The sequence below is a fragment of the Hemicordylus capensis genome, chromosome 2 (genome assembly GCF_027244095.1).
Source record: "Hemicordylus capensis ecotype Gifberg chromosome 2, rHemCap1.1.pri, whole genome shotgun sequence".
NCBI classification, from domain to species: domain Eukaryota; kingdom Metazoa; phylum Chordata; class Lepidosauria; order Squamata; family Cordylidae; genus Hemicordylus; species Hemicordylus capensis.
Genome location: NC_069658.1, coordinates 158,334,945 through 158,362,870, shown reverse-complemented (window position 1 = coordinate 158,362,870; position 27,926 = coordinate 158,334,945). Strand labels below are relative to the sequence as shown.

Genomic DNA, 27,926 nt, shown 5'->3' with positions numbered 1-27,926 from the left:
GAGCATCCACTTTGCCACCTTTCCCCTTCTCCATGGAGCCTGCACCGCTGCCGGAAGGGAGCAGACGAGTTACTGAAAAAGAACCAAGGGTTTAAAAAAAGCAGGTTTTTAAATCAACCTATTTTGGGAGCTTTAGATTCATCCTTTTCCCAACTGTGACACTGAATCATAATCACCTGCTAACTAAATTTGCCCAAGACAGTCCCAATCTTCTGGTACTAGTCCCTGGAAAATTGCTGACCCTATTTATCTTTTATGGGGTAATTCAAGAAGTGTTGCTATTTTAAGGTTTCAGTCACCTCCCTAAATGTCGGAGGTTGAAGGGAGAATCGGGAATACACCATGCCAATAAGCCAGGACACCCATGGGTCTTTCCCATGCTGGTATCCTCCTTCCATCAGGGCAGCAAGGTTCCCATATGATTCAAATCTTCTTGTGCAATATAAAGATTCCTGTCATCATTGTAGTGTCATGAGGCCTGCCATGACTTTGCACATCAACAACACTGCCAGAGTAATGTATGAGTTGACCTGAACAATCTGTTGAAGTTTGTTTAAATTGAAATATCAAAATTATTCAATTAACAAATCTTAGCATTGATAACCATTCATAAGCATGTACAGAATCTTGGACTTTCCCATTCCAATGCTGGACAAACAATGTCCATTTAGACACAAAGTTATCCATTGTATCTGGATGGCTTTAAGAGGGGTTTGGATAACTTCATGGAGGAGAGGTCTATCAATGGCTACTAGTCAGAGGGCTATGGGCCACCTCCAGCCTCAAAGGCAGGATGCCTCTGAGTACCAGTTGCATGGGAGTAACAGCAAGAGAGAGGGCATGCCCTCAACTCCTGCCTCTGGCTTCCAGCGGCATCTGGTGGGCCACTGTGTGAAACAGGATGCTGGACTAGATGGGCCTTGGGCCTGATCCAGCAGGGCTGTTCTTATGTTCTTATCCTTGCCCCTGGAATGTACAGTCTGACCAAGAACACACAAGAATTCCTGCTGTCTTTACCTGGTGAGCTGGTACTGCTGGGTGTACAGACATTATCGGCCAACCATGCACTCTGAGCCAGCGTGTCCTGCTTCTGGGGACCTTCAAGGGAACACATCAACTCTTGCACAAAAGAAACGGGAAAGAGGCCCCCATCACTAGATGTTAAGAGGGAGCTTTTAGGGTTGCTGTATCTACTCAGTTGAGACAGGGGAATTACTAGAGTGAAAGGGGCTCAGAAGACCCCACACTGACCGCCTCAATCTCCTCCTCCTCAGACGTTCCATTTTCACTCACTCTTCTGCAACAGCTCCTCACATTGGATGAGGAGTGGGACAGGGGCTGCATCACACAATATTCGGATGTCTGGCTGGAGGGGATTCTGCTGAATGAACAGAAGCCCCAGTCACCCCCCTTGTAATAACACAGGATCAAAAAATGTTACATTCCCTTACAACAACGTAGGGATATGCAGAATGGATCATGGTCGGAACATTCTGACTGGGAACCAGCCATTTCAAGTGTTCCGAGCTCAGAGCAGAGTGCCTTCAAATGAGCTCAGAACAGAAGAACTCGAGCTCAAAACATTCAAGCAAAATGGCACTCTTCTGGCCTCTGCACACACATGGCAGCCATTTTTGTGGTCAGCACCACCATTTTGGAGTTGAAAATGGTGCTCGGAGCGTTCTGAATCAAAACAGGGTCATTCTGTCGGAACAACTGACACGACTGGTTGTTCTGACAGAACTTTCCAGGAATTTTGCATTCCATTCCGAGCTTGGGACAGAATGCAAAATCCGTTTCACGCACATCTCTACAACAAAGCTTTCCTGTTGTATATAGAACTTAAAGTCTATTCTGTGAGAACAGAACTGCTCAAGCCTCTAGCTACTATGCTCAATGGCTGACATGGTGCGCAGCTTACCACCTCCATAAGGAGGATCCACTGTGGGGCTCTGCAGCCTTGAGAGGAAGTGCCAACTGGGGAAACCTGTGGAAACATAGCTTCCGCAGTTGCTGCCTCAGGGCAACCTTGGAGCTTCCTTTGAAGTCTGCGACTGCAAGAGCCCACAATGCATCCTTACAGAGGTTGGTGGGCTGCACATCATGTCAGCCAATGTCTTCTGTATTGGTAGGTAGCAACACGGTAGGGATGACCAATTTTTCTATGCTCTACTGAAACCTTTTCCAGCCTCTCCCTTCACAGCAATATTTTGTTGGAACTCACTTGCACTTCCTGTTAAGGAATTCTGGGGAACTGGGACTGGAGGAACCATCTGACTTGAGGTCAAAGAAGGGTCCTGGATTCTCCAGTACCTTCTGTATTCTTTCAGCAACGTCTTTGCTAAGGAGAAATGAGAAACAGTTTACTACACAGAGCCAGGAGTCCTTCCAAAAGAGCTAACAATTTCTATAAGGCTCATCAGCAGACGCTCCTCCAGCCCAGGCTGTGTAGGGACCATTTAGATTCTCCAGAAGCTCAAGGCCAGAGAAATGACTCCCCTTTTCACTAGTTTGACTAGTGATCTCAAGGATTCTTGACCCTTTTCTGTAGCAAACAGCACAATTTTCTATCATTATTCCTTGCACTACAAACATCGCAGCACTTTCCAGTTCTCTGCTTGTGAGACACCACAATTTTGATACGGGCTAATCTGTCAGAAGAGCCACATAGTCAGACTTCCGGTTGGATAGCTAACGAGGCTACACGCTTCCCGACAGGGAAGACCGAGGAGGAGCAATTTAAGGGGGTTTTGAGGCTTCATAACCACCACCCCCATGCCACCCTGGATTAAAGGGTTTGGATCAAGGTCTCCCACAGATTCCCCCTGAGCCGGCTCCTTAATTTAGAGCTGTGTTGAAGAGCGCAGTTCTGTTTTAAGTAGAGCGGTGGGGGCTGGGAGACATCAAGCTCACTCCTCCTACATCGGAAATCCTTTCGACTGAAGCTGGTTGGCATCTAATCTCTATGGTTTGGATTTAATTAATTACTTAAAGTTCAAGAAGCTCACCTCTCAGCGTGATTAAGGATAACTTGCTGGAATCGCACCTGCTTTTGTTGGAAGGACTTCACAGAACTCAAGCCGTTGCTGTAGGTTTTCTGACTATAAATCAAGGAGGGAAATTCAATCTTCTTACTAAATGCTGGGATTCAAGAACTGAACTGATGTCTAAAAGCTTTAAAGCTTTAAAAAAACCTATATTAGTGGGAATTACTATTGCTTTTTCCCCCCACTGCTGTTTGAGAAAGTCTATGAAAGAAGCGTTTTGCTGTTTGCTATTGAATATGTCTATCATCAAGTCAGCCAATTAAAGGAAGAAGGCGTTCCACTCTACCGTGAGAAAATTAAACTGGCAGTGATAAGATATATGAGTTGTGGTGTGGAGCTTACAAGGCCCGAAAATTGGGAAACAAGAATATAAACTAAGAGCCTTTGCAGGTGATGTTGTGTTCTTTTTAGAAAATCCATTGGACAAGATTGGAAGACTCTTGGAAAAAATACAACAATTTGGCCAATTGGCTGGGTTTTATATAAATAAGACTAAAACGAAGGTCTTGACTAAAAATATGATCAGAAATCTAAGGATAGATTCTCTGAAATAAGTGAGTTGAAATTGGAGAAGAAAATTAAATATCTGGGGGTTTGGCTGACAAATAATAATTCTTTGTTGTTCTCAAATAATTATATTAAAATATGGAATACAGTGAAAACTGATTTACAAAGATGGTCTAATATGAATTTGTCTTTAATGGGAAGAATTGCAGTGGTGAAAATGAATGTCTTGCCTAAAATGTTATTTCTTTTTCAGACTATTCCTATAATCAATACTTTAGCTTGTTTTAAGCAATGGCAGAAGGACATAACTAAATTTGTTTGGCAAGGGAAAAGACCAAGAAGTAATTTTAAGAATTTAACAGATGCAAAGGAAAGAGGTGGTCTTACCCTACCAGACATAAGGTTGTATTTTGATGCTGTTTGTTTGACCTGGTTGAAAAAATGGATAACATTAAGAAATCCTAGAATACTTGATTTGGAAGGATTTGATAGAAGGTTTGGATGGCATTCATATTTGTGGTATGAAAAAAGTAAAATACATAAAGACTTTCTGAATCACTATGTAAGAAGGAGTCTAATGAGGGTATGGGTAAAATATAGAAAATGGCTGGAACCTAAAACTCCGCTATGGGTATCTCCGATTGAAGCTTTAGCACGTAAAGAGGTAAATATCCAATCACAATGGGGTACTTAGAGGGATCTGTTATATTTTCAAGGAAAGGGCTGTAAGTTAAAAAGTATAACTGAAGTACAAAATTTGGTTAGTGATTGGTTTCAGTACCATCAGCTAAACGAAGTTTATAAGAAGGATCTTAAAGTTGGATTTGAGGATCAGATGTCGAGATTTGAGAAGGAGCTGTGTGAAAATGATGAAAAATTAGTTTCTAAAATGTATAAGCTCTTGCTTTTGGAGGAGACAAGAGACGAAGTGGTTAAAATGACTATGGTAAAATGGGCCCAAGATGTGGGGTGCAATATAGAAATGGCAGCCTGGGAAAAATTATGGAAAACTGATTTAAAGTTCACTGCATGTTATGTTTTAAAAGAAAATTATTATAAAATGATGTATAGGTGGTATTTGACACCTAAAAAAATGGCATTAATGTATAAAAATGTTTCAAACAAATGTTGGAAATGTGGACACTCTGAAGGAACCTTTTTTCATATGTGGTGGACTTGTAGAAAGGCTAAAGCATTTTGGGACATGATATATAATGAGTTAAAGAAAATATTTAAAATGACATTTCCTAAGAAGCCAGAATCCTTCCTGCTGGGAATAACACGAGGAGTGTTTTCTACAACTAACTTAACATTCTTTATGTACGCTACCACGGCGGCCAGAATAATATATGCACAGAAATGGAAGAGCAATGAACTGCCTTCAAAAGAAGATTGGCTGATAAAAATTTTAGAATATGCGGAGATGGCAAAACTTACAGTATTGGTAAGAGACCAAATTTTAGAATGTTTTAAAGAAGATTGGAAACCATTTTTATTGTATTTAAAGAACTATTTTGTAAAATATTGATTTTACAACAGGGTTTGAAATTTAGTAATAATATCAGGTTGAGCAGATCAAAATTGTGTTTGTAAAGTTTAAATCTATGTTTTGAATTATTATTATAGCAAGGGTTAACTCTATAGTTGGTGATTCACGAGGAGGTGTGAGCGGGAAGTCCATATTTGTTTAATGTGTTGTGATTGATTATTGTTAAAATTAATAAAAATTTAATTTTTTAAAAAAAGAAGAAGAAGAGCCACATAGTCACATTTCCTCTCTGCAATTATGTGTTTAGTGGTACCATAGAGAGAGGAAACCTGACTGGTAGGGAAGAGGGTTGTTGTTGTTTTGTTTAAAGGTCATTTAAATCTCTCTTGGCTTTGTCCGTTTGTTCTTTCCAATTAAGCTGAAGAAGGGCAAATGCACTCTAAGGAGTATGCCAGAAATTGTTAAATGTAGCCAGAAATTTGGCTTTGTACTTGTGTCTGCAAGAAGGTGGGCTGTTCCCCATTCTCATGGACAGTCAGACAAGACACAAGTTTGACATAATACAAGGTGGATCCGATTTAGATATTCCAGCCCTCATGACTGTAAGGAGAAGGGATGGACACACACACGCACACACACACGTACTTTCTTTGCAACTAAAACTGAGCATTACTCTTGGAGAGCAAGGCAGGCCAGCTGCAACTTTGGTTTGTAAACTCCACTGTCACAGTGGAGGGTCAAATTAGAAGTGATACAAGAGAAATCTCTTTTACTTTAATGCTGCCAAGTGGGGAAGCTGGTCTTGTGGTAGCAAGCAAGACTTCTCCCCTTAGCCAAGCAGGGTCTGCCCTGGTTGCATCTGAATGGGAGACTTGATGTGTGAGCACTGTAAGATATTCCCCTCCGGGGATGGAGCCACTCTGGGAAGAGGAGAAGGTTTCAAGTTCCCTCCCTGGCTTCTCCAAGACAGGGCTGAGAGAGATTCCTGCCTGCAACCTTGGAGGAGCCACTGCCAGTCTGTGAAGACACTACTGAGTGAGCTAGATAGACCAATGGTCTGACTCAGTATATGGCAGCTTCCTATGTTCCTAATTTAAATTTGATCAGAGCTGTAGCATTGAGGGAGCGGGGGGTGATTAACGCCTTCCCTACAGGCCCTTTGCTTGATCAAAAACATTCTATCCAGTTGCTTTTCTTCTGGCTGGGCAAGATACAGTGGCCGACATCCCCACTAATGAAGTACGCACACTTCAAGAGACTGTGGGGCCATGACGGGAGCCCTTACACAAGTCCCAGCCAGCAATGCGTTTCCAATCTTGCAGAGCCCTTCTGGAGTGCGGGGAGTGCTCTGGATTCTAAGGGCTCTGGATCAACAGGGTGCGTGCAGGAGGAAAGGGGGGAACTCTTCAAGGGCTCCCAACCTGCCCTTCAGTCCCTTGAAGCACACACACACTTTGTTAGTCAGAATGTCCGCTGCTGATCTGAGATGCTGGGAGAAAGTAAGCAGGGGCAGAATTGAGAATGGGGAAATAGCCCACGGGGAAAGGGCTAAACACCCCTTCTTCCCCCTGCTGCTGCTCTCATCAAACTTGGGAGTTTACACTTAGTTCAAAATAAAAAACTGAAACAGATGCTGCATGTGTCTTCAATGTCTTATCTAGTTTGCTCCACAGACTCTAGCTATTCTTATGTGTTGTTCACACTATGTGTTGTTCACATAATGAAAATAAATATGTGGTGGTGGTGGGACTTGGAAGGCCATATAATGCCTGAATTTTGCTATTTTGTTACTGCCCATGTAACAGGAATCTTAATTTACTTCTGTCGCTCTTGGAGCAAATGAAAAAACCTCCATTTTTGCCCATAGGTGGGGCAAAGGGATGACAACACACTTTTGGGAAGGGACTGTGAGTAAAATAAGGGTCATTCTGCCCCTGCTTACTATTACTGAGTATACTCTTAAACCCTAATCCATGAGATGACAGACGTATGACAGAGAAAGGGGGCAAGTTTCAGGAGCACAGTGTGGTGTTGAACTGCTGTACAAGTTCTTTCTAAAAACTCCTGAGACCCTTCCAAAGCTGTTTGCAGTGCAGCAAATGGGGCTATTATTAAGTCAGAATATCACTTTTCCCTGGCACACACACAAAAGACTCTTACAATCGCAGCTGCAAACTTTGGAAAAGCCTCTTTAATTAGCAGAGCGTGCTTCAATCTCACCAGAAACGTTTGTTATAGTATAATTTGAAAGTAACAATCCCATTCTGGTCAGCTGCAAAAAGGAAAGGTCAAACTTTGCCACAAATTATAATACAGATTATCTATGTCCTTCTTCCCGTCATAAAACTCAAAATCCCTTCACCATTTGAGAAAATTTGATTCTTTGGACTTATCTTCCACTTTTGCATCATTTTCCATCTCCTAGGATGAAAACATGTAATAGGCGGTTGTTTTTCATCCAAAAAGAAGGTGGTACAATCGTTATGATTGCCCATGACATGCACTGTCATTTTGCCACTGTTTGACCAGAGAAGACAGTGGGATAAAAGAGAAGAGCATGGAAGATTATGGGGAATGATCTTCTATTGGTACCACCTTCACCTCTCTTACGAACTATTCAGTGTTCCCTCTAACAGGGATTCCCAGAGGTTGTTGACTACAACTCCCATAATCCCCAAGCAGAAACTGTCACAGCTGGGGATTCTGGGAGTTGTACTCAACAACCGCTGGGAATCCCTGTTAGAAGGAACACTGGAACCATTGCCTTCTCTTCAGCCCCAGCCATTTGTTCCCCTCTCTCTCCCCCAAATCCAGACTCTCAGTTCCACCTGGTGCCATCTTATCCTATTTTATCTAGAACTGGTTTTCTAGGGGTTTTTTTTTTCATGTCATCAATTTGGAAACAAGATCACACAATACTAACAACTCTCTCCGGTTATTGCTCTATTCCCCCCCCCCATTTTAATATACAGAAAAGCTAGCCAAGTCAGAGAACTCCTAAACATGTAAATAGCAAAAACCTGCACAAAAGTGCCACATGCAAGTTTTAAATAATTGACTACAGAAATTAAAACTGGACACATCACCTCCCCCAAATGCCCAGTGATTAAGATGCATACAAAGGGGGAGAGACCCGTTTCCCAGGGGTGATGTGTCGCCAGCGAGTGGCAATCGGGAGCTGGTGCCTCTTCCGGTGGGCCTGAAGCTCTTGGGGAAAAGAGGGGGCCGACAGAGCCCACAGCTCACAACAGTGAGTGAAGGTTATGACTAAAAAGGATGAAGCCCCTCAGTTTAAAAAATGTCACCTCACTTCGGGCTCTGCAATGGCAAGCGCCGATGACCACTCATTCTAGTAACAGCTCTCACAGAAAGAGGTTCGCACAACCCAGAGAGCTGCCATCATCACCCCCCGCCCAGCAGCCCCCGTTCTAGCCTTCCCTTTCCCTCGCACAGCCATACCTCTTCTCCTCTTGGATGTTCTCAATGCCAATGGCACTACTGCGTCTCCCATTGAAGCGGCTGCCCCGGTTGCGCGACGGGTTTCTCCCAGGCAGGGCAAAGGACTAGAGGGAGGAAAGGAAGGGAAGGAAACAAAGACAAGAGCTGGAAGAGGAAGACTAGGGGGAGGCCTGGAGTCCAGGCTCTGTCCTTGTACTGCTGTTCAGTGCCAACAGATCCAGCCCTGTCCAGTCTCACAAGGTACCAGGTGAGCAGGATGAGGGAGCGGCCAAGGGTTGACAGAACAGGAAAGGAGAAAGGGAAGAATCTCGAGAAAGAGGAGCACACTAATGACAGAAGGGAACAAACATCAGTAGTCAGAACTCCATAAGTATGGGGGTGGGAGAGTGACAGTAGCACAAACAAGGGGAGATATAGATCCAGGGAAGAGAACACACAGAAAGGTAGATGCACAGATCCCCAGAGGGCCAAGTGGGACACTCTGAGAGATGTGTAGTTGTGGCTGAAAATGGCACCCTGGTGTCAAGCTCCACCTTCCTGCCTAAAATTCACGAGAACTTCCTGAGACACGTTTCCTTCTCTGTCATAGCCAGAAGCCAATGAAGTGAAGCAGGGATGCGGAACGTGGGATGTCATGATGTAATGGCAGGAACAGTTCTACTCGGCAAGACTAAGGTGGGGGTGGAACTAGGTGTGTGAGGGCCAGTGTGTGTGGAGTACCTGAACATTTACTATAATCGTCTAGTTTGGTCCAGAGGATAAGAAAAAAGAAAAGGCGCAGCACATCCCATTGCCTTAAATCAATGTTAATCAAGGATGGCTGCAGACTGCTAGATGTTGGTGTAATCTGTATGAGGGTACACTTAAGCGTATGGTTTGGTTCTATCCAGTTATTGTGCCATTTTGGCTTGAAATTAATACGGTAGTTAATATGACATTGCAATTATCAATGCCTTTAAGGATGTTCACATATTGTTGGGGTACATCCCCAGCATATAGAATCTAGAACTATATCAAGAACTGTGGATTCTTTGCACTTGGGGTGTTGCCAAAAGGATTATAATACAACACTGGAAGGACAAATTCACTCCTGAATTGCTACTTTGGATTACTGGTATGTGTTCTCTGTCAGCATTTGAACGGGTCTTTCTTCATCGGCAAGGTAAAGGAGAATTTTCAGCGACCTGGCTGAACTTTAATTAACTGTTTATGCTTTGAAATATAAGATATATATTCCTGAAGAAGGCGATCCCCCCTCCCCCTCCCCCACTTTTCTCCTGCATTGGTTGTATCTTACTATGTTTAAGCTATGTTTATGGGTTTTTTCTCCCCGACCCCTTCCCCCCCCCATTATATTCACATGCATTATTATCATTGACCATGTTTATGTACTGTAATCTCATTGCAAGAAAAGAAAGGAAAAGAAAATCAACTTGCCATTTCTCCTTCGGCTACTGCCCTTCTTGCACACGTGATATCGGCAACATAGAGGTCAGATGTGATTGAATGTTCTGGAGCCCTGAGGGCAGTGGTATCATGGCTTAAGACTAACTGTAAGCCACAGCCTCCGACCTAAGGAAAAGGTATTCTACAGCATGCACTCTACTACTAAAGGGAGGGACATGGTTCAGTGACAGAACACCGGTTTTGACTACAGTTCTCGGAGTCTTCAGGGACCATGCCTTGCTCAAATTAAGCCCTGTCTGAGAACAAATCCACACAGACAGGCTTTTCACATTCTGGTTGCTACTAAAGCCTCAAGCTGACTGGACTATCTCCAGAACAGCTTTTTCTTCACATGTAATTCAAGGCCAAAGTTGCAGGAGTAATTCAAGGCCAAAGATGCAGGAGTTCTGCAACTGGAACTCCAGATGACTTTTTCTCTTTCAAAAAGCAACTGCCAAGAGAGTGATTTGGAGCAGAGCTGTGGCAAGGTGGGACAAACTGTTAGGCGACCCCTTGTGCAGTTCTGTTCCAAATCACGCCACCCACCCAATTGTGGCTTTTTGAAAAAGATGTTAGGATTCCTGTCCTTCCAAAGCCTTGCCTGTGCAAGAGAGGAAATGCTCACTTGTCTCATTAGAAACCATCCCAAACAAGCTCAGCCCAAATCTGATCAAGCAACAGTTACATGAATGCCAAGTGAAAGAACAGCTGCCAATGTAGCATCTCCAGCTATTCTAGCTTCTAGACAGACACCACTTCATCACACTTAGCAGTCAGTGAGTCATTGAACAGACTGGCCCTGCTATGCAAACAATACCCATTGCAGATACAATATCCTCAGCAAATTGCCTGCTGTAAGTGGGGAAAACCCTGAGAAATTTTGCTACTCTTATAGAAATGTTTACTTCCCTCAGAACTCCTCAGACAGTTTCTCCCAGAAAATTTCACTTTCAAGAAATACGGTGGCCAAGGTCAACTCCAGGTCTGGGGGTGGCCTCAACACGTCAGCACTGAAGGGAGTGGGGTGGGGGGAGATTGGGGGTGGCAGCAAACATCCCTATTCTTCTCAAGTTTGCTCATTGCATGGGAGACTTCTTTACCAATTCTGGACTCTTAACAGGACAATTTAATGCTGCTGAAAGGCAGCTATACCCACAACCTGATGAAGCACTGACATTACATTTTTAATGCAGGTGTTTTGTCTACCTGGATTCCGGGTGTCATTTCTTACTCAGCAGCACTAAATATTCTGAGCTATATGTTTTATGCAGGGGCCCATGTAAGAACAGATAGCCCTAAAATTCTAGAAACATTATCAAAACTCTTACTTCTCTCAAAATTCTTCAGATATTAGGTTTGGTAGGGGGGTTTTGACCAAGTGCAAGCCTCCAAATGAGTTTCAAAATTTCACTTTACTATGTAAGATATATATGGGGGCTTAATCAATTGTCAATATATATTCAGAACCACCAAGCCTACAGCAAGCATCATTAGTTAGCATGGGTAGCCCTTCATAAGCTTTAAGCATAGGATATCTTGGCTGTAGGAAAAGGGGAATTAAGCAAAGCCATTGATATCGATGTGCTACTAGTAGTTACAGGGCGTAAATGGGAGAAAGAATGACAGACCTATCAGCAAAAACAATTGGTTGTCAGCACAAAAATATAGAGGGTGCTTGATTCATGTTGGGAGAGGATATATTGTAATGTTGAATAAAGGTAAAATGTGCCGTCAAGTCAATTTCGACTCCTGGCGCCCACAGAGCCCTGTGGTTTTCTTTGGTAGAATACAGAAGAGGTTTACCATTGCCACCTCCCACGCAGTATGAGATGATGCCTTTCAGCATTTTTCCTATATCGCTGCTGCCTGATATAGTGGAGATTCGAACCAGCAACCTTCGGCTTGTTAGTCAAGCATTTCCCCACTGCACCACTTAAGGTAGACGAATATCTATTTGTAATAGCCTATCACAGACTAAAATGGATTCTGTTTCCTACAGAAAGGAGGATTTTCTGAAAGTGGGTGGAGTATACAAGTACTGTCCACTGTAACCTACCACAGGCAACGGTCAATTGACTCTGGGTGTACTGTCTGTCTGAATTATGTTTGCGATTTTTATGGTTTGTCTAATCTACATTTGCAATTGCTGTTTTGAAGTTGATAAGATAGAAATAAACTTTTAAATTTGATTTCTTGAGTTTGTATTCCATTCCTGAAGCAGTGGACAATTCCAACCCAACAGCCAAGGTCTGGTCAGGCAAGGCTGAGATGGAAAATTAACTTCAATAAATATATTAAACTAAATTCCTACATCTGCATTTAGGGAAAGAATTACTTTGCATAGATTGAATGTGAAGAATCAATGCCCCCAAAGGTTCCCAAGCAGCCGAGAGAGTCCTTGAGTCCAAATCAAGGCTTGCCATGCTCAAGGAGGGAGGGGTCTCTAAAGTTTACAATATTCAACCCCATAGAAGTGAAGCATTCCCCATTCCTCAAGTTGTGTGTCAAAGTCAGAATCAGCACATAAATGATTCGGGTCCAGACAGAGGGGAAATAAGATGGGGAAATGAACACAGAGATGAAAAAGAAATGGCAACCCTGCTGCACTTAACGCAAACATGGAGCAACCAAGAGCTGATAATGTCAACAGAGTAGCAGGTCCAGGGGAGTGAGGGGAGGGGACACTGAAGACCTGGTACTCTCCACACTGTGACCCCCACCTCCCCAATACCTTACCGCAGCAATGGCCTTGGGGCCCTCAGCGACACTCTGGTTGAGAGCAAGACCAGCAGTAGCCGGGCGGCTGGGCAGAGTGGATGGCGGCTGCTGCAGCTGCTGCTTCCTCATGGCTATCCCCATAGTATCCAGGCTCTGGCCCCGGATCACCCGCTGGAGAGAGGGCAACAGGGAGACAGACACAGACAGGTTCACAGACACACAGAAGGACATCATGAAGAGCACCAGAAGACAGTGGAGGGTAGTGGGGAGGGAGGCCGAGGGAACTAAGGTTACATCGCCGAGGGAACTAAGGTTACATCGCCAAGACTCAGGCAGAGAAGGTACTGCTTTCTGAACCTCCTTGGACAGAAGCTACTTGGACTGATCTAATCCAGATCATCCTTAGCAGTGTTGCCAAAGTCTTTGCTCTCAGTCTCCTGCAAATAAGAGATACTCACCAACATAATTCCAATTCTCCAAAAACCCAACATCTTCCACTGCTATCTAGAGCCACCAGCACCAGTTGAGAGAGTAGGCTCTCATTACTGTAATGAAGATATTCCATCAAAAATAGAATCAAGGTTTTCCATCTAGAGTCAAAAAGGTGATGACTTCCCAGGGCATCCTTCACACAGCAAGCTTGACTGCAAACTCCAAGTTGTTCCAAAAAACTGATACAAAAAGTGGATTTTTTAACCTGGGATATAAATTGGGCTACACTCTAATACACAGTGAAACCCACGAATTGTGTGTGAAGTGCTCCCTGATAGCTTGTAGGGACTTCGGGATAAATCTGCCCGATATGTGAACGCACACCCTCCATTCCGGAGGAGATGTGTGTTCAGCTACAGGGCTTTAAAAGCCCTGTGTGAAAAATGCCCCGGCCCCTCAGAATCGTTCTACATGACCTGGTCTGCACATAAAGCAGAATGAGGTAGTGGGCTGCAGATGGAGCAATCACATTGTTGAATGCGCAGTGTGGCAGAGAGTGCTTTTTACTTGCAGAAAGTTTGTTTAAGGTGAAGGAGGATTCAAAAATCGCATCTTGCAGCCTCAAGTTGTACAGGCCCAAGTCTTTCAGCCTTTTAAGTAGAGAGAACCCCTACCTTCTGAGAAATTTAAGTAGAACCTCAATTTTCTAGTTGATTTTATATTCACAATAACGGGTGCCATATGATGAAAGAAGGGTTGCGTGTATAAGGCTGTGATATAACAGATGTCTCGTCTAATATGGGCAGGGTTGCCAGTTTTTACACTGGGCTGCAAAACTGGAATATGAACCAGGCTAGAGACGATGTTGGTCAATGCTAGGAGGGCTGAACCCAGCACTGTGCAAAGCACAGTGTGCCAGATTATTGCTGGGAAATATGAAGTGTTGTGTATGGCATGGTGTGCCAGTTTTTCTGCCCTCTAAGAGAAGGAAGGTGCACAACAGGAAGAGAGCAAAAGATAGGAGAAGAGAAAGCGAGACTAATTCTAGGCAAAAAACAGCAGCAAAGACTGAGCAGCAAAGGCAACTGGGCCCTCTCCTCTCTACCCTCCTTCTTGAGCTTCTTCCCCGCTCTCCTCGTCCCATACCCCTGCCTGTGTTTTGCGTACCTCCAGGGGTGTTGAGAAACAGGCAACTCTGTCATCTCAGGATTCTATATTCTGCTGGTTGTGGAAACCAGGCCCACACCATGCAAAATAAGGTGACAGAACTGATGTGGCAGAATTATGCCACTTTAAACTGCAGGTGGAGGATTGCATGTCTGAATGCGGCCCACCCCACAGCAAACAAAACAAAACCCGAACCATGCATGCGCACTTATAGGATATAGGGCAGTAAAAGTAAAGTTCAGCACAAGCCTTGCCCTGTGACTCTAGTATACTAGATAGAGGGAGGTGGTTCTGTTTTGTTAAGTGAAAAGTCATTCAAAAGTTCACCTGCCACAGAAGTCATGCAGTCCAGAATCTTACCAGCTCTAGAGCCCTTTCCTGCTTGTACCCCAGTTCTAAGCACATTTGTGGTTCAGTCTCCTTGCTTTGAATGGAATCTGCTTTCAAGTGAAAATGCCCTTAGGACTGAAACTTTAGCCATGGACTATCATGTACAGCACAAGCAGAAAGCAGAGTCAGTGATTATCCATAAGGCCCATCAATAAGCACCAGACCTGAGTGGGACAGATCTTCTACAAAGGAGAGAAGAATTCAGGATGTGTCTATATTGCAAAAAGCCCCAAGACGGAGAGCACTAAACAGAGGCAGGTTACAGGATGTGCTGTCGACTGCAGCACCTGTATCACAAGAGCAGATGTCACGAAGAGCTTGTGGCCAGCCTCCTTGGTTTTTGTCAGCCCTGAGTTTCGCTAAACAGGGTGGCCAGCTTGGGAACTAATTTGGTGCCATTGGGAAGAGGTGCCTCTTTCCTCATATAGACATTTCACATGTTACAGGATCAATAATCTCATGCACTGGACAGGTTCCATTCTCACTCCAGGGGGGAAACAATTACATTTCTAAGGGTTCCCTGGGGAAATGAATATCAAACCCATTTAAGTCAGTGGTGTTGATATGGTCTGCCATTAGATTCAGTGCCCCCGCATTCCCCACACTCTACAGTGGTGCATCACAACAACTGATACTCTGAATGAGGGTATTGATTATTCTTTTTTTCTCTCCAGATCAGAGGCAGGGAAAGAGTCCATCATAGAAAGAGACCCTTTGCCCTGAGCTGCTTCCCATCCTCATTTTCTTAGTGAAAAGCCAGTAATGCAGATTGCCTCATTGATTCTTGCCTGATCCATTTCCCTAGCTAGAGCTAAGCGGAAATATCAGCATCTCCTGCAGAAGTACCACAGGGTCTGATGGAGCTTGTTGAGGGGTTTAAAATGCACTCTCTAGATTAGGGCTGCAGCCTTCCAGCTGTTGGAGTACAACACTCATCATCCCTGACTACTGGCCACTGTGGCTAGGGATGATGGGAATTGTAGTCCAACAGCAGCTGGAGGGCAGGAAGTTGTCTGGCCCTGGTCTAGATATGTGCTATGGACACGCCTGCAGTAGGAGGGCCTACTCAGAGCGCCACAGTTCTGTGCAAGTACAGACAAGCTGCTAAGATCTGGTACTGGCAGGAATTCAGCATCCTGATCATCTCTGTGAACAGAAAAGCAGGTTTCTGAGCCTTATAGCTGATGAGATCAGTCAAGCAGGCAACGCCTACTCATGAGATACCCAAAGCCAGGCTAGCTAGAGGGAACGGGGGCAGAGTTGTCAGTAGAATGCTCGTGGGCTAGGAAAGGGGGCTCCAATGCCTTGCATGGCTCAGTGCTTCTAGCAAAATCAGAACAAAATTGTGCAGAATATGGGAATACATACTTCACTTTTGTAATGTACACATATTGCATAATATGAGTTTCCTTAGGATAGGACATTTTTTGGCTTTTCTATTGCAAAGTATCTGCATTCCTTCCTACATCACTGTTTTTGGGATGATTATAACATTGTGGGAAACATCGCCATTGGGTGACTGGGCTACAAGTCTTGCTGTAAGTTTGGTCATCTTGATTACTGTGTATGGGTCTATCCTCATAAGAACATAAGAACAGCCCTGCTGGATCAAGCACAAGGCCCCTATCTAGTCCAGCATCCTATTTCACAGAGTGGCCCACGAAACACCTCTGAGAGGTCCACAGGCAAGAGATGAAGGCATGCCCTTTCTCCTTCTGTTGCTCCCCTGCAACTGGTATTTAGGTATTTATTTTGCCTCTGAGGCTAGAGGTGGCTTATAGCCCTCAGACCAGTAGCCGTCGATAGCCCTCACCTCCCTGGATTTATCTAAGCCCCTTTTAAAGCCATCTAAGCTAGTGGCCATCACCACGTCCCATGGCAGAGGATTCCATAGATTAATTATGCGCTGTGTAAAAAAAAGTACCTCCTTTTGTTGGTCCTAAATTTATCAGCATTCAGTTTCATGGGATGACCCCTCATTCTAGTGCAGTGAGAGAGGGATAATTATTATTGTGTCTAACCAAGGAGTCAGGGATCTAAACAGCAGAAGGATGTTTAATGTTCCATCTGTAAGTCTCTCTCCAGTCCATGGGATGCAATAGCCATCAGAACTGGAAAGGCGATACCTTCTAACTGTTGGCAGGACACAGGGAAAACAATTTGGAACCAGTTTACAGTTTGAATCCCGGGCACTTTCCAGATTAGACCCTGCAACGGGGTCACGGCGTATCTCTGAAGTGTGCTTCCACACTTCCTGCGTCGTGACACTGCAGTCCCTTTGCAGACAGCAGGGTGCCTGCCGTTCACATTTCCAGTGGCTTGTTTTGAATTTAATCACTGCGATATAGTGCTATGACGTCGCATATCCAGTTTAAGAAAGTTGCTGTTTTTTCAGGTTGTTAATTTCTGCAAGACTGCTCTCCCTGCTGTTTACATTTCGAATACAACTTGCTGAACAGAGGCATTTTGCTGCTGTTGAGCAGCTAGTTTGGAAAGCACCCAGGAGAAACAGAACGATAAATTGGCTGAAGCATCTTTGGGACACACAGGCTCTCTCTGAGGTTCTGACTGAGGGTTATTGGATCTGCTGTTGCTATAAGAACATTCGTTTGCTTTCATAATACTCTGCTTGAGTTTAGTTCAACATCATCTGGAGGAACCCAGATTGGGAACCACTGATCTAGTTCCTAATTTTGTGTGTTGGTCTTGCAAAACCATTGTGTCCCTCCCTGTGCTGGGGCAGCTGGGCCCTCCAAAATGTGGGGGTGCTACAAGCCACTCCCACACCTCCATCCACTTCTCTCTCCCTACTCAAAGCTCCTCCTGCCTGTTCCACCAACAGTACTGACAGCTAAATCAAGCCTCCATGGGCAGAGGCAGTATGCTGCTGAATACCAAATGCTGGGGACAAACAAGAAGGGAGGGCTGTTTCCCCACCTGCCTGTCTGTGTGCAATTGGCTGGTCACTGCTGGTAACAGCTGGAGGCTCAGAGTCTTTAAAAAAAAACACTTAAGGGCAGAGAGAATGATATTAGGTGTCCCCCCACCCCGCACCCCTTTAAGGTGATAGTTCTGTGGTATTTGGTATTCAGCAGTTGGTATAAGAATACTGTCTCTGCCCATGGAGGCTTGATTTAGCTGCCATTGCTGGTGGGTGGAACAGGAGCTTTCTGCAGGAAAAGCTGCAACTGCCACGAGGGGCTTGTAAGTATGAAAAAATCATCTCTCTTCTTCAAGGTTGCTTTTGACTTCCTCTTACCAGGCTTCTCTTTTTGGATGAAAAAGAAGCTTGGAATATAGAGGAATATCTACAACTACCGGGAGGGACTAGAAACCTCTCTTTCTTGCTGAAGTAAAGATTACTCGCAGAGTCTGCCCAGAAGCATCTGGAGAGAAGGAACTCGGTCCCCACAGACCTTTGTCCTCAGATCTTCGGCCAGTGGAAGGAAGCCCCACAAGCATTTCTCCAGTCCTGGGCAGGGGCAGCTCCATCAAAGCCTGGGAAAGCAAGATGGAAACTGCCCAGGGGATGTCAAGGAAAGTCAGGTGGTGCCGTCGAGTCAGTGTCAACTCCAGGAGACCACAGAGCCCTGTGGTTGTCTTGGGTAGAATACAGGGGGGGATTTAACCATTGTCATCTCCCGTGCAGTGTGAGATGATGCCTTTCAGCACCTTCCTATATCTCTGCTGCCCAATACAGGTGTTTCCCATACTAGTCTTGGAAACATACCAGTGGGGATTCGAAACAGCAACCTCATGCTCCCTAGGAACGTTACTTCCCTGCTGCGCCATTAGGTGGCTGCAAGGTGATGTGACAAGTTACAAACTTGGATGTACCCAAAGGCTGTGGATGTGCCCAGCTCCAGGACACAACACTTTAGTAGACAACTGCGGCTGATGCAAAGGTTCTTCTTGTGGACTCCCCCAGCATTGTACAAAACAGGGTATGAAATCCTCCAGCCTTGATCCCATTCACACTTCCAACAAGTTCCATGCAAATCCTCCCGCTCCCAATGAGGCACTTTGCCTGGGGTTATCATGGCATTTCCGTGTCATGATAGGCAAGGGCTGGGGTCCTGCTTCCCAGACCATGCACCCCAAAAACCTGTTCTGCCTGCTCCTGGACTGTAGTGGGAGACAGCAACCAATGAAACCGGACTAAGTTGCTTACATCATGGCATGTCAGACCTCCCTCACTCTTCATTTCTAATATTAGCAATAGCAATAGCAATAGCAATAGCGCTTACATTTATATACCGCTCTCTAGCCGGAGCTCTCTAAGCGGTTTACAATGATTTAGCATATTGCCCCCAACATTCTGGGTACTCATTTTACCAACCTCGGAAGGATGGAAGGCTGAGTCAACCTTGAGCCCCTGGTCAGGATCGAACTTGTAACCTTCTGGTTACAGGGCGGCAGTTTTACCACTGCGCCAGCAGGGGCTCATTATTCGACAGAATATGCATCCCCTCCATTCATTGTAATTTTTTTATAGTAAGACAGGGAGAGTGCAAGTTGTACAAGTTAGGAGGACTGTAAAGTGTGCAGGCATTGGGGAGCACAACAAAGAGTGAGCTGGAAGGGGAAGGAAGAGACCTCTCGGAGAACTTGCACTGGGGCCCCAGAACTTGCACTGGGACCCCAGAACTTCCCCAGTCTTAACAACTTGCCCGCAAAAAGCAGCTAGACATGTGGAAGTATTTTCTTTGGAAATCAGGTACTGCAAAATTGTAGCAGTGTGGTGGCTGGAAAGCCTGAACTCTGAGCCAGGGAAGTCCTTTGCCTTCGGTAAGCCCCGTCTCTTGGCCTTGGCCTCAGCCCTCCTCCTCCTTACACCGACAACTTGGAGGAAGTGTTGCAAACCTACCTTGCAGAGGAAATAACCAAGAGGACTTCTGTGAAGTGCTTTCAATACTCCCAAGCCTGCCGTTGTTACTGCATATATTCTCCAGAACAACAAGAAATCGATAAACACTCCATTACACTAAAAGGAACGAAGTGTCTGTTCTCTCACCTTGAAATTCTCAAAGAAGCCACCACCCCCATTCTCTATCTTGTCATCATCTCCAGAGGCCAAGCCCATCATACTGCGTCTCCGGATCTGCAGCTCCTCATAAAGACTCTCGAGAAGAGCACTGCGGGTCCGCTCCTGATCCAGAAAGAGAAGGCACCCAGGTCGGAGAACAAAGAGGACACAAGCACAGACAGACAGCCAAGTCAGAATAACAGAAAACAAGGCAAGTATATATATATACAGTATATAGGAGGGCCAGTTTACACAATCAGTCAATTCACAGAGGAACCTTTTTCCTGGGCTGCAGGTTACGAGCTGCATGCATGTTTGAATGCTCCCCCCACACAAAAACAGCCTCTGCACACAGAAAACGAGGTCCTGCCATGCTAGCAAACTCTGACTCTAAGACTGAGAAGCAAGGTGAAAGCGGAGACAAGGGGCTTTTCCAGAGAGCAGTAAAATGAAGGCTTTTCAAAGCTTCCACACAACTTCCTAATGCCATCTCGCCCACTGTCCAGATGCAAGCATCGGCTTGTGTGGGCTCCATTGACTCTCTGGCTACATGCTGAGCACAGACCTTGCCCCATTTTCACAGCACCACCTCCCAGCCAGCACTTGGCATAGCGTATGTCCCTTCAGCAGTAATGAAAAAGGGATAGATTCTTCTCAGAACCCAAGAGCTGGGTGGCAGGGAGCACTGTGAAAAATCACACAAAGTCCATGCTCAACATGTGGCCAGAGAGTCAAACCATGATAGGAAGGAGCATGGATGCCCACATAAGCATCTGAACAGTGGGTAAAATGGCGGCTTAGGAAGTTGCGCAGAAGCTTTTAAAAAAAAATCACACCTCTGCCATCTAGAAAAGTCCAAGGATGTCCACCTTCAACTGCAAACTCCTACCAAGTTCTATTATAAATACTTCTCTTCTTTGGTCTTTGACCAGTTAGAAACTGTGTGGAGGAGACCCAGAAGTGTGAGGAGATGCAGCTCCTGATGGCATCGACTCTTAGCCCAGTAACCCTTTTGACCATTAGGGGCACGAGGGGTAGAGATCATGAGCAAAGGAGCCCCATATCTGACTACACTTTTTCTACTCTACTTTCCCTTCCTTAGGCTGATAGAATGAAACCTGAGACTCTCACCTGAGAGACAGACTTCCTCTTCCTCCTTTTCCTTCCTGATGTAGCAAGAAGCTAGGAAAGGCCTTGGCATGAAGGCCTTTCCTAGCTCTCTGAGGCATTTCCTAAATAAACTACTTCACTTAGCCCGCTTAAGTTCACCCCACGTTAGCACTCTGCTAACCCTGTTTTACTGGGCACAGCAACACATGAGTAGACCCCTGACCAGAAGACTACATACAAGCAGCCTCCGGGGTCTCCCCAGAATGCCCCGTGCACTTGCACGAGGCATCCTGGGACTTCCAGGAGCCGGGCGGCCCTCGATCCCCACCGCCCCTCCTGGCTTCGTGACAGAGCCCATAGTTGTGTGGGCAGGCAATCTGGCCTCCCAGGGTCGGCTCCTGGCTCCTTGCTCAGCCCACTCTCCCCCCACAGAGCCCGGTAAGGCTCTCCACACTGCTTGTGTGGAAAGGCTCTTTGTGTAGGGCAGGGTCTGGAGCCTCAGAGCAGCAGGAAACGGATCCATTTTGCATGCAGAGTGAGGAGAGCTTGCCCTCTCTCCATTCCCCTCCAAAATGGCAACTCACATGCAAAAAACCCCAAGCAAGCCTAAAAACACCCTGTGCTATTCAGCACTGTGCTATTCAAGAACAACACTGTAGGCTATTTAATTCCAACTTGAAAGTTTTCCTTTGCACATAATCCTTGCCTTTGTCAATTCTTTCTCCCACCTCACTGTAATATCTTTGCATTGATTCCCAGCTAACCGGCAAATTTACTACCACCACAACAAATACTTATATACCACTTTTCAACAAAAGTTTCCAAAGCGGTTTACACAGAGAAATAATAATAATATAAGATGGCTTATTTGTGGTTTACTAGGCAATGTTCTAAAAATGCCTTGATAACTCTAAAGAGATCAGATCAGCTGCATTTCTCTTCACCAGGGAACTCCTTCAGGTCATTCTCACAACCTGTGAGCAGGGCAGGGAGGGTGCGGTCGGGGGAAGGCAGGATCGATCTGACCTTTTCCCCAGATGATCTTTACTGTTTCCGGGACTGCACGACTCACAGGCCCATAAATGCCATGCTCCTCATGGCAGCACAGCCATCTGGAGGCCTGGGGAACACAGCCTGGCCTCCAGAAACCCCTCAATGCATTGCGCAAGGAGCCAGGCGCATTGGGGGCATTTCCACTCCAGGCAGCCCCAGCAGACACATGACCAGGGTACCAGTCTACCCCGAGAATAGCCCCAGGACAGAAATTCGGCTACCCGGCAGGGCAGCGCCAAGATCGGCTCTGACCGCCGGTGCTCCATTCAAGCAGCTCTGTCCAGGCTGCTCGTGTGAACAGCCTCCTTAGCTTTTTCGAAGAGATCGCAGACCAGAGTGGCAAAACACCTCGGCAACCTTCGCCTCCCACTCCTGTTCCTTCCAGGATTTGTGCTGGGTGCTTCTGCAGCACTAAGAAACTAACCGGCCTGCCATTATCCAGGTTCTTGTCCCCAAACAAGAATGGGTCACATTATCACCAATCAGAGTCAGCGTTACCAGTGTGATCACAGAAGTCAATTCAGTACTTATTTAAGGATACCAGAGGACAACAAGCAGCACCCTCTGCATTGGTGGAGAATGGCACACACATGATACACTGGCCATTCTTAACAAAATACACAGAACCAGTGAGCACGAAAGGCTTCACTTCCACATCTTTTAAGCAATGACAAAGCAATCTGATCCCTGCCTCTTGTTCCTCTGGGCAGAGGGACAAAGTGCAACTTAGATTAAGACCCTGTTATAGAGGCACATGAATGCCGCTCCCTGCTGCTAATACAGCAGAAGAGCCCCACCGTGGCCAGTAGGTGCCCTGGTGAGCTGCAGCAATGTCTGGGAAGTGGAATCCTTCCCGTGCTTTCCCATGGACTCCTCACTTTCCAGTGCTCCCTGCGTGCCTTCCCAGATGCCACTGGAGTTTGCCAGAGCATCCAGCAGCATCTTTAAGGGTCTCCACCACTGCGGGGAACAGCGCAACATTGTGAGCAGGTGGGCAATGGGGATAGTCACTTCGGAAGGGTTCTTTGACTTTGGCCCGGAGGATTATCTGACTTTGGCTACTTGGAGCCAAATATTTACACAGGCCTAATGGCCAGGAGCAAGGAGCTTAGGCAACGGAAAAAGTTCAGAGATGCAGCAGGTGCTACTTTTGAAGTGTTTATGGCTCCCAGGTGTGCATTTTACCTTGTAGAGAGTCTCCCCAAGGGCATGGTGATGAAGCTGCACTACCACATAGGCATGCAGGAAATTGGAGGCAATCATTTCAGGGACAAAGGGAGTATTTTCATCCTGGAAGACAATGGCCACAATATCGTTCCTAATGTGGCGCTTCCGCTGAAGCTGGAAGGAAGCACACAAGAGAGGGAGTTATCCTTCCAAACAGCAAATAGCCCAACATGGCCTACTTAACCCCACCGGCCTCCCATCTCAGTTGAAAACCTGAATCTATTCTAAACCCCACTCCCAACTTGCTCCATCAACACTAAAATATCTATATGTCGCTACCAGTCTAGATGCTCATACATCACTCTCTCTTCCACCCCGTCCACAGTTTGCAGCTCCCTAAGCGCCACGAAGCACCAGGTACCTGCTGGGCATCTCCCTCTGTGAAGGGTAGCTTTGTAGAGACATGGAACATGATCTCCTTGCCCCGGAAATTGGTGCAGACAGACTCTGTTCCTGTCTGACCTCTCGTAACATCCAAGCCACCTCGGAATCTGAGCAGATCAGTCCCACATATTTCAGGAAAGGTGGGGGGTGGGGCGAGGCAGAGCGGGGGAAGAGGAGAAAAAGAAGAGAAGAGTAAAAAGAAACACTTTATTCAGAGATGGAAATACAAGTCAAGTGAGGGCACATTTTGTAAAATGCACGTCTACCAATTCTTCATAATGCTTCTGCAAGATTAAAGTTCTTGTTGGAAGTGAAGGACTTTGCGCTGTCTCATGTCTCAATGACATAGGAGGACAGACTAGTGGGTCAGAGGGCTAGAGAGGTCAAGACATTGGTCATCCTTTCTCTACTGCTCTGACATTATCCCTTTGGTATGTAGATTGCTACTCTCAGGGATTGACTTCCTGCCTGCCTGGCTGGCCACTTCCTCTTCCTTCTCTTTCCTTTCTTTTTCCTTGCAACATGCAATGCAAGCTCCTCTCTCCCTGCATTATGTATGCAGAGATGTAGAATCCATCTGCATCCAGCTATCTAGATAGAGTAGAGATACTATTTCTCCACTTTACTATCTAGAATGGAGTTCACTAATAAATGCTCCATATATTGATCTGAAACGATGAACTGGCTCCAGGTTATTTTACTCTTAGCATACACGCATGCCTGGGCAGACTCCGCTGTGTTGTGCCTCTGTGCACTCTGCTATATTAGGAGAGTATCTCTTACCAGAGAGAATTCCCAACAGTTCTTTCATTCTGAGGTATAACTGGGAATGCATTTGAGCACCCAGGTAAGTTGTGGGAGAGCATAATTCAGAATAACATGCCCTCATAATGGCAAATAAAAGGGATGGCTCTCTAAATCCAGAGTTGGGAAATAAAATGTGATCCAAGTTGCCATTTAAGATATAGATGAAAACTTGATAGTCCACTGTGCTGCAGAGGGCAGTGGACTATGGTTTTCATCTATATGTTAGATTCCAGAGCATTTAGCCAAGAAGGCGATAGCAATACAAAATGGAGCCCCTAAAGAAATATGGTTCTAAACAGCATAAGGAGAAGCAAGGATGGCATGTCTAGACTCCCATTCAGACACGTCTTGGGAAGACAGAATTGCACATCCAGTCTGTAGTGCTCTGGCAGGGTAGGGATACTGACCAAAAAAACCCCAAAACGGGTTTTTCTCACAGCAGGGATTTCTCTGCCATTGTCCAGGAGGGGAGGTTCCATTTGGGTCAGCAGCATGTCTACATCTTCTCCCTTTTCATTTGAAAATCAATCTGGCTAAGGCACAAGAGGGCAGGTGTGTGTGCATCCACCTAGACCAGGCCTGCACAACATAAGGCCCGGGGGCCGGATTCGGCCTGCAGGGACTATTTTACTGGCCCCCAGGTATCCTGCAGCAACATAGGAGCTGAAAACTGCCTTATAGCGCCATCCTATGCATGGTTTCTCAGAAATATGTTCCATGGTGTACCCAGTGAGTCTTACTCCCATGTAAGCATGCCTAGCATTGCAGCCTGAAAGCAATGACAATTTAGGGAGAGGAGAGGACTTGGCATTTATTTTGGGCTGGTTTGCACTCCAGGGGCCCCACTGACTGAGCAGGGACAGGACCTATTTTCTGGCCACTATTTCTTGGTTAAAACTATGGGTCTGTTGATAGGGGGAATAGGTCCACAAGTAACTAACGATATTTTTAAATTTAATGTAATGTGCTAAAAATTGACAGCGGCCCTTTCACGCCTAGTTGTGTGTGGTTCTGGCCCACTAGGGCATTTGAGTTGTGCAGCCCTGACCTAGACTCTTACGACTTGCAGCATCTTCCAACTTCTTCCTTCCCCCCTAGTTCATCCACATACACGCTCCTGCACGCAGAGTGTTGCATATTTGTTTTTGGAAATATTTACAAGCTAACTACTCAGTACCCTGAGCAGGGCTGGCCCTATCATACACAGCACCTTTGAGGAGTGAGGAGTGCTTTTGGCATGCACACGCACACACATATACACACACACACAACCCAGGTTGGTCTTTCAGTGTTGCCAAGTTGTGTGGCTTGTGCAAACTCAGCTCTTTGCACTAGCTTAAAGTTGACACTCTGGGCAACCAGTTGCCTTGCCCACCCCTAAGGCCGGTCCTGGTTCCAGTTCAGAAAGGTCTGGACCAGGCCTTCTAGTGCCTACACATGGTAGCACTAAGCCCATCACATCTAGCAGCTGCTGAGAGCTGGAGGTTCTCCAAGCTGATGATTAATAAATCAATTGAGAATGAATGGTCATTTAGTTTTGTGTCACTTGTTACATAGGAACATAGGAAGCTGCTATATACTGAGTCAGACCATTGACCTGTCTAGCTTCAGTATTGTCTTCACAGACTGGCAGCAGCTTCTCCAAGGTTGCAGGCAGGAATCTCTCTTTCAGCCCTATCTTGAAGAATCCAGGGAGGGAACTTGGAAGTTGGAACCTTGTGCTCTTCCCAGAGTACCTCCATCCCCTGAGGGGAATATCTCACAGTGCTCACACTTCTAGTCTGCCATTCATATGCAACCAGGGCAGACCCTGCTTAGCTAACGGGATAAGTCATGCTTGCTACCACAAGACCAGCTCTCCTCTCCTCTCACCTTGTTCTTTCACACTTCTCTGCTTCACGATTTAAGATTTAAGCAATCTTACTGAAAAAACAAGCAGAGTTCTGAGAATGATGATCTGTCGTAGAACATGGTTTTGTTTGCTCCACTTGAGACTACAAGTATGCTTGTGACAATAAAAGATCTTCCTGTGCTACCTTTCTTCTTTTATTTTGCCTGATCAACAGAGATGGATTTTGGGACGTTATTTCACTTTAACGAGTATTGTTATAACACTTTGACCAGTTTTAAAGAATATCTCCCAGTGACGCTACAACAACCACCCTCCGTCAGATTCCTGTTATTAAAGCAGAACTTTAAAAGAACCGCTCTTTGTCCGGTTTCTGTGTCAAACTGCGGGTGGCATTTGCAAGCAGAGGAAGTGTGTGATATTCGGCCCTGAGCAGTCTCTGAAATCCAAAGCACAGTTTGGATTATAATCTGCATTATTATTTAATACCCTTGATATTGCAGATGGAGACTGGAAGCTAAAAGAGTCTAAACTACTATCTTAGGAGGCCAACTAGTAAGTCCATATCTCAACTTATCTATGACTGAGAATTTCTGAGTTCACAGCCCATGCTTTTAGGGCCATGTTTGTGTGCGCGTCAATGTAATGCGCCGTATGGCCCCGCAATTGTTGTTGTTGTTTTAAAAGTTAAAACAGTATCTGACAGGGTGCCCAGAATCAGGACAGTCATGTCCAGCAAGGGGATACGTAACCATTTCCCTTCACGCTACAGTCCCAGTGAAGATCATCCACCTGAAGTCAATGGGAACTTCTTTCCCAGGGCAAAGAGCAGCCTTAGGGAGGGCCTGATCTGGATGGGAACTGTGGCAGCGGAAAAGAGTTCAGCCCTGTCCCACACACCATGGCCCCAGGCCAGACTGCCCTTCCCTGCTGTACAGCTGGCACACAAGGGCTAATCGCATGCTTGTTCTCACATTCATTTATTTACCATACTTATATACCACCCAAAACTCACGCCGCTACACATAGTTCGGCCCTTAGTTCACTGCCAGCAATGCCCCCTTCCCTCAGCCTCCTTGCCTGCGGGCTGCCTGTCCTTTAGCTTCCTTATCTCCTCAGCCCTGTCCCCTGTTTTTAGCCATCCCCCAGGTGAGGCTTTAATTTTTCTGGGCTGGGCTGAAAATTGCTCAGACAGACAGTGCTGGAGGCATCAATGCAAAAGTAGTGACCCGCGGAAGTCCTGCAGCTGGATTCTGTCCCCAAGGAGATCTAAGAACTCTAAGATGCCTAGAGACCAACAGATTGGAAGAGGTCAGTCTACATACCCCTACTAAAGAAAAGAGACTTAACAGATTGCGAAGACCATCGCGCAATATCCTTAATAGCACATGCTAACAAAATAATGCTCAGGATCATCCAATGCAGAATAGAGCCCTACGTAGAAAGGGAAATGCCGGATGTTCAAGCTGGTTTCAGAAAAGGCTGAGGAACAAGAGACATCATTGCTGAAGCACCCTGGATAACTGAGAAAGCCAAAGAATACCAGAAAGAACTCAATATGTGCTTTATTGACTACAGAAAAGCCTTTGATTGCATCGACTGAGAGAAGCTGGATTGGAAGAAGATGAGTGTGGTTATTTATTTATTTATTTGATTTATATACCACCCTTCCAAAATGGCTCAGGGCAGTTCACAACATGATAAAAACAATTAAAACAAATTAACAATTAAAATCAAACTATTAAAACACAATAAAACCAATAAAACAGCTAAAAGCCCTGAAAATCAGGGCAACAGTTTAAAACAGTTTAAAAC

General features: G+C 45.5%; 1 protein-coding gene across 1 annotated transcript; it reads right to left on the bottom strand.

The window, feature by feature from the left end:
- Nucleotides 1-27,402, bottom strand: LOC128343699 (rap1 GTPase-activating protein 1-like; the record flags this gene model as incomplete). Its single annotated transcript, XM_053293134.1, has 6 exons — nucleotides 1-72; nucleotides 1,018-1,381; nucleotides 19,670-19,804; nucleotides 23,030-23,185; nucleotides 23,433-23,562; nucleotides 27,341-27,402. Coding segments are annotated over 5 exons (579 nt in total), but the record flags the coding sequence as incomplete, so codon positions are not given.
- Between the last annotated feature and the right edge of the window lie 524 nt (nucleotides 27,403-27,926).